The following is a 12437-nucleotide window of genomic DNA, read 5'->3' on the forward strand; positions in this document are numbered from 1 at the left end:
TAGATGTCCCTGCTCCATCCGTGCTTGTATCTCCACTCTGTGCCTCAGCTTTCTGTAAAGCACACAGCCTGAAAGGGTGCTGTGGTGTGCCCTCCTGGGGCTGAAGCCACCAGATACACCAGAATACAAACTTTCATTCAATTTAGATAGTAGCTGGGTGACTCAAAGCTACCAGTCTGGTCCTTTTTACAGCTCCAGGATTAGGTTACCATTTCATTCTCATTGCCAACAGAGACATTCCAAAAGTAAGTTATTGTTTTACCTAAGCTTAGGAGGGTGAGGTGTTGGAAATATTAACAGAGCTCTCATTATCTTCTGACAAAGATTTGTTATGTCGGTACTAATTTATACAGTTCAGCAGCAAAAGCTCCTAATGATTCTGTGGACAGAAAGGAATTATGTACTAACATGTACCTTAATTTAATAGCATTAACTCTAGGAAAAGCAATTTTTTGAAATTTTACCCTTAAGATGTAGTCTCTGTGGTCTCCTGTTGCATATTCTGTGTTAAAGAAATATGCTGTTTTGTAGTTTTAAAATACATTTAACTCCCACTAACATAGTATTTGGACATCTGCCAATTCCACTTTGGAATTTCAACTGATAAAGAGGGTAGCCAACAAGTAGGTGCATATTTGTTACAAATCCAGGGATAGGCTTTGTCATCTTAGATAAGATGAGAAGGGTATTGTTTGTACGTTGTCTTCTAGCTTATAACTAGAGAAACATGAAAAAAACTTTTTCTGTCACAGACTTAGTTTTTAAAAGGTCATTCTAAACCTCATTTTTCAGTTTGTTTTCAATACAACACTGATTTTAATATGGAGTAATTAAATTGGAAGCATTAAATTGTGTAATCATGAGTTCAGTTTTAAAAATTACGTCACCAAATTTATTTCTTGCATTTTTCAAGTCTCCTTTAAATAGCTAAGCAAAAAAAACCAAAAAGCAGATTAGAATCTTGCTGCAGTGAGAAATGTGTGGATTCTTCTCTGTTTCTTAGAAAACTGCATTCTGACATAAAGAGTTTGGTTTTGAATTTCACATAAGCATACATGAATGTTTGACTTCTGACTTTCAAAAAAGCATATACCAATGTTTATGCATCAGTCTTCACAGTAATCTGAAGTGTTTAAATTTTAGAAGGATGGATCGTGTGGGTATTTAAATATTCTTTGCCTGCAGTTAAGTTATGAAGTTCAATAAGCACAGTTTGCATATGACTTGATAAGTTTTTTCCTAGGTTCACTCATACATAACTCGTGTCACTGGCATTTAGTGAATTGTAGTTTGCAGTAGAAGCGAGGAACGTTACCTCTTTAACTATAAAATAACTGTGTCACATATGCAGTAAGCATGAAACACACAGTGGACTAATGGGACTTGTTATTGATGATGCTGAAAGCTAAATAACCATTAGTATTAAATCTTATGAATAGACTCTTGTCTTTCATCTTACCTCTTCAACCAGATAAAAGACACAGAGGCTATTTAGATGTCATAAGAATAGTTTGTTGAAATCCCTCCGGACTTACAAAAAAAAAAAAAAATCTCTCTTCATGTTGCTTAATGTTTTGTTGCGTTCAAAGAAATGCCAGTATGCTAGTGCTGAAAGAAGAACAGAAATCCAGCATTACGTGTGGTTTTAGGCTTGTTAAAGATGCTGTTGAGTTGAAATAATGTGCATCCTTCTTCTGCAGAAATCTCTTCGTCAGATTTAAAAAAAAACATAGAAAAGTCACTAACAGTGAAAATTTGCAAGAAGCCTTGTAAGACCATGTAGTAGAGCACTGTAAATGTTTGTATTTTTCTAGTTTTGTTTCTTAGACTATCATGAACATTTTTAAATGACTGTAACAAATTAGAAATATCTGACTAAAAACTTTTTTAAAGATCTTAACTTTATTTAAAGCCTGTGTTCACCTAAGCATAAAGGTTTTTAAAGATTTAACTAGCAACCTTCTCAGTTTTAAAAATAAAACACACCAAAAGTGGTTGCAGATTGTATTCATCTTTCATACAGAGTTTTTAGAAGCACAACATATAATACACTGTTACTAGCTGATGCAGAAGAATTATTCAGCTCTGAGATCCTGTGTGATAACTTTGGGAACAGTAATTAAATTGCAAGTATCTGTTGTGAAATTCTAGATCAAATAAATATACCCAGATTTGTGGTGAATAGATACTAATAATGATACAATGCATAATAATTAATCATACAGTTCTTTGTTTTATAGGGAGCAGAACTGGAAAGCTGTGGTGTTAATACCATGTTGCTGGTACATTTCTTTGGAAAAGAAGGAAAGGAAAAACTTCATTATTCTGAGTTTTTCAGGTATTTTTCCTCTTGGCAAGCCTAACAGCAGCCAGTCCTGTTCCTTCCCCCTCTACTTTGCACCAACACTGGCATTAATCTGACCCCACACTGAGCTGATTCAGAAAGTAAGCAGGTAACCAAGCAGGAGATTATCCATGATTTTGCATGATGAAATTGCTAGTTCAGCTCCTGGGGTCTGCTGTCTGTGGGAGGAGTTGAGCACCATGATGACTCCAAAGCAGCAATGGGCCTGGAGGCTGTGAGGGTTGAGACTACCATTCTTGGCAGCTGTGTGATGGCGTATCTTAAGACAATACGATTCATGAGTATTTTTCTTCTTCTTGATCAACTCACAAAAAAAATGACTGCTAATGAATTAAAAAAGCTTTTCTGAGCTGAGACACCCCCCTCCCCATTACAACTGTCATGGTAGGATACAGGCAACTTCTCTGCTTGCTTCAAATTCCAGCTTCTGTTAAAATTTTACCTGTGTGTTTTCCTTTACCCTTTGAACTACTTTTGCAATGGGACTACACAGATACTTCATGGAACTTATGTCAGAACTGAGAAGTCAGATGGCAACCACCACATCAGACTGAAACTGCAGGGGAATACCAAGTGGCCGTTGCTCCCAGAAATGTAGTGTTTCATCTACTTCACTGTAAGCTTTGCAAAATCAGAAGTCAAGGGAAAGTTCTAAGATTGATGTAGGGAATTGTTCAGTTTATATGTCATATACATGTACATATATGTCAGAAATCAGAGCAGGAAGTTCTGTTGTGGTTGCTTTTGACTTGAAAACCCAACCAGGTATCAGCTGTTAGTGTTTTAATTGAATGAGATTCTTTCTTCCAATGTTTATTTCAATCAGTAATGATGATCACCACCTACACGGCATCGCCATTTAACTGGTTAAAACCCTCTATTACTTGGGACATCAATTTCTCCTGTTAGTATGAACTCCAGACACATCTTCCTGTGTGAACTTGGGCCCAGAATCCAAATGCACAGTTTTTCTTTGAGGTAAATGGAAGTTAAGTGCCTAAATAGCCCTGTGAATCTTGACACACATCTTGTAGCACGACATCAAGAGAAGATAATCTACATCAGTATTACCTTTTCTACAAAAATAATCAGTCATTTACAGACTGCAAAAATAAATTGGGATAATATGTTTTACTTCAATTTATGTTCAGAAGCAGGGGAATCTGTGTTAGCCCTCTTAAAAATGAATGTTGTTGCAATCAGTAGAGGTTTGGGGAAAGTCAGAGTAGAAGAGTGGCAATTTTTCTAACACAAAAAAGTGTTCAGCTCTGCTGGCTCTGGCACACACCGGTCTTCAAATAAACAAAATTTCTCTTTTGAAGACCTCGACTCAATAAGAATCTTAGTAAGTAAAAGAAGTCCAGCTCCCTTTTCTATAAATACCATAGATCCTCTCAATGAAACAAAAGGCAGAGAACACCAGTAAAAGGTTGTGTTTGCATATACAGTGTAAACGGAAAAGCCTCAGGTTTTAGATAAATCCTACACTGACCCAACGAGGCATGACATTGATGAAGCTATGTATCTAGTACATTCAGAACGCGTAGGTTAAAGACCTTTGCCTACCACACAGATAGAGGCCTGTAATCAAAATCAAACTCCCACATCTTGCTCTTAAAATTTGTGGGATAAGTGTAAGGTTTAATGCAGGTAATTTTTTAACAGTGGCAGTTATGTTTTGTAGGGCTGGAATGTGCCTCTTTATCACTGTGTAGACACTCCATCTCAGTTGCAACATGACAGTGAAGTTTGTTTAACATGCAGAAAGGTGAACAAAAGGATCACTGTCTTTTTAACCTGTGTGAAGATATCATCTTTCACATGATTTTATTTGCAAGTAAATCAAGCACATCATTTCTGGGTTCCTATTGTTCAGAGAAAATGTGATTTCTATCTGATGGCCTCTCATAACATTTTACCTTATGCGGGAGGCTATTGTTGGCTGTTTGATCAAAGTTCCACGCTGTTTTTACAAGAGATGACTGATGAGCTGTACAGACATAGATCATTGTCAAGAGCAGAAAATAACGATGGCAAATGCTTTTATTATTTTCCAAGTTCTTGCCTGGAAAGCTTTTCCATTGATCAGTGTAGTACCTAGTAGAAAGTAGGAGTGATTAGGTTTGATTAGGACACACTAAAACTTGTCACATTAGTTAAATACACAGATACTGCTGTGCTGTAGAGTCCACTAAACTAAAAAAAAAAGGCAGGAATGCTTTCTTTGTGAAATTTCACTGTACTTACATGGGAATTCAGAAAGCTGAGACTAGTGTTCTCACCTCATTACTTACATATATTTTCCTCATGCTTCCTCCTTTTCAGTTTGGCTGACGTTAAAAAATCCTTTTGTAAGTGTGCAACCATCTGTATCTACATGTACACCAGTGATGTGCAACCCTTTTAGCCCACAGTCAAAACATTTAAAACATGTTGGACAGCCACAGTCAATAGATCGGGGCAATTAATTTGCCTTGTTCTCTTTTCTTTGCATTCAGATGGCACACAGAAAATGGAAACCGTCTACATCTCTTTGGGCAATGTGGAGCTGATGTAAGCCAGCTCTTGTGCTTCCCTTCCTACTGCCCCGAACACAGGAGACACACTGATTACAGGGAGGGAAGATGGTTAAGCGTGCTGTGCTCCGTCTGTCTCCACCTGGTGCATGGCTCTTTGGAAATCATAGGTAGGCGATACACACAAGGACAATCCTCAGGCTGCTTTTTACTGGACATAAGGAATGAGACCATGAAACAGAGAATCAGTTCACTTTACAACCTTTCTTGGGCTGCTGGGAGCATGAAAGTAAAGAAGTAACCTTTTCATAGGTATTTTGTGACACCAGTCAAGCTCTTTTCTCACTATCCTCCAGAACATAGTCAAAACAGCAACCAAAGCTGCTCCTTCTCATTCTCTGCTGAGCAGCGGTGGTGGACTCCCACTTAGTTCTGCAGGAACTGCTTGGAAGGAGTGGAAGCAATCCAGGAAGCACACCATCCTATGTCTGTCCCATAGTAACAAGGTGGTTTCAGAGATCTTAAGGCAGGACTCCAGGAACACACGTTCAGCTCCAGACTGCTGCAGGATTTCTTGCCAGTTGTACTGTCCTTAACATAAGGGCAATATGACAATTATTAATAATAATTCCACAGCTTCAAAAAGTGACAGCTTGGTTTCTCTGGCAAAAGTTAGGAAATTTAAATCTAAGTTATTCTGGAGTATGTTTATGTACCTCACTAGTAAAGATGGTGCCTCCTGGTCAAATGCAGCTGGAATCATCATTCTCCTGTATCAGTTTAAGAAAACATAGAACAATATGCAGCAAACCTAAAATCATGTAACAAAGAAGGATAAATTTAATACGAGAAGCTGTAACCAGGTGAGACTTTCTTCTCAGAAGACCTGAACAAATTTCTGTTTCAGATGACCACCACTCAGTTTTACAGCTCAACAATAATGTCATCTTCTAATACCAGGCCCCATTGTATAGAATGTCAGATTTCAAACATGAAGTCAGAAGTTCTTTGGGATTCCAGGCTTTTTTTTTCTTATGTATAACAGTTTCCCCTGGTTTTTGAGACATAAATAATTTTTGGTCTTTTCCTTCCAAAAAATGTTTAACTCGTGCTTTAATTTCCAGCTATATTGTATGTACTAGTTTTTATTCTGAGTAGAAAACTCTTTAGTTTTCTCGGTATAGCAAATATTTCTTCTTGACAGTCACTGTTTTTTTTCCCCTGAAAAAGTCCCTTACTGATCTTGTTTAAGTATGTCTAATCCCAAATAAAAGAGGAGACAGTAATTCACTCCCTAAACAGTTTACGACTGCTATTATTTTTTTCTGTAATCTGTCCCCAAGCAAGCTTAAATCTCTCACAATCTCCTTGAAGGAAAAAAAAAAAGAAAAAGTGCAGGATATGGAAAGAATATTCAAAAATCTTTCTGATTGTTGTGGTTTTTTCCTGGGATGGTTTACAAAAAAAAAGTACTTGCTGGTATGGTTAAACAATGGGCATCTTTTAATCGTATAAGGAAAATTAACATTTCAAATCCAGTTCATGGCATTTTCTTATCTGATTTGTTGCTTCCAAATTTCTCACCAGTTAATATGTTGCACCAAAAATACGCTTTAATCATAGTTTCTTTTTTATTTTCTGCTTTAGCTTGAAGGTCACAAATTGTATAACCATACACAAAACATGCCTTTTCCCTACCTGTCCTGTTTCTTTCCTTCAGTATTTTGAATTCCTTGGTACATTTCATTTGAAACCCTTCATTTAAGAAACCAGAATGATCTGGGCTGAACCACACTGCTAGTGCTGACAGTTGTCTGTTCTGTGTTTGTGCCAATACATGGATGCAGGATCTCTCTCAGGTAGTGTTGCCAACCAGTAGCGCTTTTGCTGTGATGGTAGCTTGTACGTTTTCAGTGATTTTCGTCTAGGGATTTGGAAGTGCTTTGCAGAAATAGCATATGATTGCTTCCTTATTTGTCTCTGTACCTACGCTTGTATCTATGTGTGTGTGTATGTATATAGGCCCCTAATACACATAGAGATTACATCTCATGCAACCAGGATCAGACAGGGAGGAAGTGGAGATGGGAACAAAATCTGGCTTCATGATTGTATATTCCTATCATAACTGAATCTGAATATTTCCCAAATATTTAGTAATGATGTTGAAAAGAATCTCTGTTTCCTCCTTTCCTATATACTTAGCAAAGGAATAGCTTCATTAGTTTCTACAGAATGCTTATAAATGAAAGTGAATAGTTTTGTTTGGTTTGGAAACATTGAGGACAGTAAATCAAAGGGGGTTTTGCTTGTAATTCTGAAAATGGTGAGATTGATTAACTGTCTTACCACTTGCAAAACTGATTTACAAGCATAGATCTAAATGTTCTCTAAAGGTTAATGGTCAAGCCCTTATTAGACTTTTCTATATTCTGTTTCGAAAGTCAGATTTGCAAAAAGGCAACCTTGCAGCTGGTTTTCAACAGTCCTTTGGTGCAGGGTTATCAAGTCTTCAGAAGGATTTCAGTGTCCGAAGGAGGAGCCGAAGCAGAGTACAAGTGCCAGGGGGGTATATCCACCACTATCTTTGTTGTTAAGTTTCCTTCCTATAAATCAGTGCAACATGAACTAGTCAATTCTCTATTAGCATGTTAAAGTTATACACAGACTTCCAGCTCAGGTCAAGAGGTATAGGAAGGAAAACTTTCCCTAACCTTTCCTTTTGTGTTTCATTCTACAGCTTTGTGTTCCTAGCACTTCATTGCAACATCTCAGGTTGGAGGGGGAATAGCTGCATTCCTGAGGTGTACCCACTTTTATTACATTTTCACTTCTATTAAAGCTGAGTTGCCAAAAAGTCTTGAGAGACTTCCTTTTTCTGTAGATCTGTAAAGCACATTACAAAATAAGAAATAAATCCTGATAAAGTTTCTGGATGTTCTTGTAACACGATAATGAATTTCGCCATTGGCCTTCAACGTGGGTGTTTTACAGAGTGTGGATGAAACAGGCTATCTTAAAGTACTGTCTGTTCCCAGCCTCTTCCCCGTCTTATAAATTTATGATTTACCTTTCCTTTTTGTTGTTTCGAAACTTAGGGCTTGCTTTTATTCTCAAGCTACTATAGCATAAGAGTATTCTCAGTGTAATTATATTTGAATTGTAGAGCACATCTACAATCAGAATCCTGTTCCCGTAGTTGAATTATGGCTCCCTTCAAAGTCCCCAGCCAAGCTTCCACTGACTTTGGGAGAGCAGGAATTTCATTCCTATGCTTGTTTTTCCTAATATCTGGAGAAATTTTTAAGGAATTTCCAGCTGAAACTCATCACACTGTGATCCAGAAGATACAAAAGCAAGTATCCCTAGTGGTGTCTTGGCATTTAAGTATCAAGTTCTCCTTCCTAACCAGAAAGTTATTTTTAATAACTTTCACTTAAAAAAAAACTTCATTAGGATTTTTAACTCACATCTGGGAATAAAGAGTGACCTAGAATGCTGATGCGATGATTCATAGTATTTTAATTTTTGTAATATGGGAGACCATTACATAAAAATTCTAAATTACACATTTCAGCTGCTGCTCCAAGTAGCATTTGGTACAGCAGGAAATCTTCCCACTCCGGCTTGCCAGGAGCAAGCCTACAAGTTGAAATGAAATGTCCATTTTTTTTTTTGTACCTAAATAAGTAATTCCCACTCCCCTTCCTAATCTACGTAGTGCAGCAAGGTGCACGGCTCTTGTGCCACAGGAAGGGTACAGTGTCATTGCCCCAAAGCAACTGGAGAAGGCAAGAACCCAGACGTGAGAAAAGGCAGTGGAAAACCCACAGTGGGGCTGGGGAAATACAAACCTTCATCAGTGTCCAGCTAGAAGAGGGTACAGAAGCAAGCACATGTCAAAAATGCCACAGCAAACTCTTCACTTTCGTCTTTGGCTTTGCTGCACCTTTCAGCTGGCTGACATGGGTGGCTAGGTGGGCCACCAGCTCCTTCCTCAGCATGTAGAAATGCTTGGTCTTTCAGCTGTCCTGCCTTTATTGGGTATGGCTAGAGGGCAGGTCACTGAGGGTTTTCTGCTTAAGGAAATGTAATATGTAGAAAAGATGGAAGAATATGTAGTTTGTCATCACCTGTGGCTACTGACCAGTACAGCAAATGACTGAGCGTTAGCCCCCCAAGATAACTAACTCATACTTTCAATAACAGATCTTAAGTCTGTTGCAAAATGTGTCCACCTTTCATAGATTAAAAGCCAAGAAAATAAAACACGTGGTGTCTCGTTTCTCTACATCCATATTTTAGGCATGTTTCTGAAAGTGACCTCATTTTCAGCAGCTGCTCCTCCCCCAGACCAGATGTTACATGGGTTGGAAACAACAGTCAAAGATGCAGTTACTGTTCTGCATAGTCTCTGCTGTGACTCCCAGCTAGGCACAAGCCACACATCCCAGATACCATCTATTCCTTGCCATTGATGGACACTCCCAAAATGCAGCCAGGTGGCCCTAGCCACTCTCTGCTGGACTGACTCCATGCCTGGTCTACATGCCCAGTCCATGCCATCCTCTCCCCCACAGCTTGACCTCCTTTCCCAGGATCCGGGGAGGCTCTTGCAGGCGGTGCAGCAGGACTGCTTCTGCCAGCCCACGCTGGCCGGTCTCCCCGGCACATGCTGGCTGCTGGGCCGGCCAGAGGCAGCAGTCACCTCATGAGTTACAAGGACAGGGGCTGTGTCTGAAAACTGAGGAGTGGTTTGCAAGCTGTGCAAATAAGCTCTCACTGGTCTGTAAGACAAGGGGTCTCCCCTTTACACTGGTGGCACAAACAGGTCCTTTGGTGTCTTATCCCCTTGTGAGAGGGAGAGTCAGGGCACTTGAAAGTGAGCCAGGTCTTAAGGTGGCCTATGGAGGAAGATACCTCTGTGTTTGACTGTGCTGTGGAATCCTTCTAACCCCCTTTACTGGACCAGAAAAATGCCCATATAAAATGTGGGAGCATATCATACCCCTCCTCAGTATTACCCTAGTAAAACTCTAGCCTGAAACTTAAAATCGCTTCCACTGTCAGGCTTTCATTTGCCTGCATGTCCTCAGCCATGAAGTATTTGTTGGTCCTTTATTGCATGTACAGCTCTAATTATGAGGGAAAGAATACAAGAGAGAGCTTACACTGCAACAGCAGTCTTCAGCTAACCCCTTATAGACTTCACAGAGCTTCAAGCTACTAATTGTCCAAGTGATCTCATTAAAGAACTAAAGATAGCTGTGTGGACTAAAATACCATAATTTCAGGGGAAAGAATTCAAACCCAGTGAGGCTGTGCAAACGCTGAAGATCAAACAAGCCTCTACTGCTACTTGCTACATAGACCCTTAGCTGTCCTCTTCTCCAACTAATTACTTTGTCCCAATATAGGAGTATTTCGTTCTCTCCTGTAAATAATTTTTGCAACTCAAAAAAGCACAGTTCTTTCGAAGTACTAAAGGGATTCTGGCAAGCATCACTATGGTTTTAGCCTTTATTTGTATTTTAAAATTATCACTTTTTGTATTGCCCCATTTCTGAAGTGGAAATTACCAAGTGGATCGCACAGTATTCTCTTTTACTTTCTCAAAATTCCTATCAGGCCAGAAGAACTGATAGTGGGTGGCCACGTAGACCAAACTGGGGAAATTCAAAGCTACAACTCTGCTTACAGTTCTCACTCTGTACCTGGGGGTTGTTACTTGCTTCTTATGCTATTTTTTTTCCTTGATGTTCACCCCTTCCTTTTTCAGACAGCTCTCTTTGTACCTTCCCTGCAACATAATTTTCTGTGCTCTTCCGAGCTCTGTACCTGTCAGTTGTAATCCTCTCTAATCCATCCTCTAGTGAGTGCAGAACTGATTTGCCAGACCCCTCTTTGCAGTTATAATCTTTGAGGGTTTTAGTCATATTTTCCTGTAGTGATGATTTCAAGTTTCCTTTTTTCTTTCAGCTTTGTGATTATTAGGGCCTCGTATTTCTAGGCACTTTCCAACCCTGTAATTCTTCTCTTATTAATATGAAATGTCATAAATCATGTGTCAGGCCTTTAGTTATCATGTCATTTTTCATTCATTCATTATAATACTGCCTTACTAATCATTTTGTCTTATTATCTGCACACTTTTAAACGGTAGTAAAATCTAGATGCCAAGTGTATCTGTAAAGTATCTTAGTAGCAGCAATCTATAAATGCAGACTTAGAGAGCTCCCTACTGGTGTCATTACTGAAATGCATCCATGGAAACAAATCTGCACACACAGGTAAAATTAAACCACTGACATTTTAAACAATGATGTCAATAGTATCTGTGATTAAGAGTTAGTGTCTACTGCATTTAGTAGCTAAGGTAGTAGTAGTGATACAGTGATGCAAGTATCAACTGTTGGATAATATCTGTTTACACAGATTCATGGAAAATCTGCAAACAGAAGTCCAAGAAATGGAATTCATAAAGTTTTCAAAGGGTTTGAACGTCATGAGAAAAGAAGACTTTGCAGAATGGTTACTGTACTTCACCGATGAGGAGAACAATGAAATTTACTGGCAGAATGTGAAAGACAGAATTGAGGCAGGAGAGGTGGGTACATAAAGCATGCTTTGTTTTGCCTCCTCATTTGTATGTACAGATTTTCGTTTGAATATGAGTATCTAATAACGTAACTAGTTTCTAAGTGAATTATTGCAGCTTTTGAATTTTAGGCAAATAAGAACAATGATAATTTGCCAACTGAGAAATATGAATATTGACGATGAGTAAGAAATCACACCTAAACACTAGGTCCCACCAGATTTACTGAAATAGATTTACTGGGAATTGAATGTATTATTCGTTATATATCATCTGAATTCTATGATACTCTAGAATATCAGTTTGGAAGAATTCAAGACTTTTTGCAAGTTTACAAACAACCTGGAAGACTTTTCTATTGCCATGCAGATGTTTACTGTAGCAAATCGTCCTGTTAAACGTGGTAAGTGCTGCACACCTTTCGTATGTATTTTTTCTAAAAAGAAAAAATGTGGTTTTGCTAGAGAATTAATGCAAATAAGTTATCCCAAAGTATCCCAAAGTATCCCAAAGTAGCACTAAGAAGTCCAAAATAGTATACTGCTCTTTATTCTGAATTAATTCTATTTCATGAAAAAATAATAATATAAAGTTCCCAAAATGTTTTGATTTGTAAGTTCTAATGCACTATCGTATGCTGAACCGCTCACAGCAAACTAAACCATAGAATCATAGAATGGTTTGGGCTCGAAGGGTCATCTAGTTCCAACCCCCCGCTGCCATGGGCAGGGAAATCTTTCACTAGTTGCTCAAAGCCCCATCCAGCCTGGCCTTGAACACTGCCAGGGAGGGGGCATCCACAGCTTCTCTGGGCAACCTCTGCCAGTGTTTCGTCACCCTCATCGTAAAAAGTTTCTTCCTTATGTCCAGTCTAAATCTGCTCTCTTTCAGTTTGAAACCATTTTACCTTGTCCTGTCAGTACAGGTCTTGGTAAAAAGTCTGTCTTCATCTTTCTTT

At 38.7% G+C, this 12437-nt stretch overlaps 1 protein-coding gene across 1 annotated transcript in view; it reads left to right on the forward strand.

The window, feature by feature from the left end:
* The window catches only part of MICU2 (mitochondrial calcium uptake 2), a 152715-nt gene that overhangs the window by 133454 nt on the left and 6824 nt on the right, over positions 1 to 12437 (forward strand). Inside the window, exons 9-11 of the mRNA XM_068395649.1 lie at positions 2241 to 2338; positions 11317 to 11488; positions 11774 to 11882. Of these exons, the coding sequence (XP_068251750.1) occupies positions 2241 to 2338; positions 11317 to 11488; positions 11774 to 11882 (379 nt within the window). The remainder of the gene's footprint in view (positions 1 to 2240; positions 2339 to 11316; positions 11489 to 11773; positions 11883 to 12437) is intronic.

Source organism: Nyctibius grandis, chromosome 2 (assembly GCF_013368605.1).
Source record: "Nyctibius grandis isolate bNycGra1 chromosome 2, bNycGra1.pri, whole genome shotgun sequence".
Classification (NCBI taxonomy): Eukaryota; Metazoa; Chordata; class Aves; order Nyctibiiformes; family Nyctibiidae; genus Nyctibius; species Nyctibius grandis.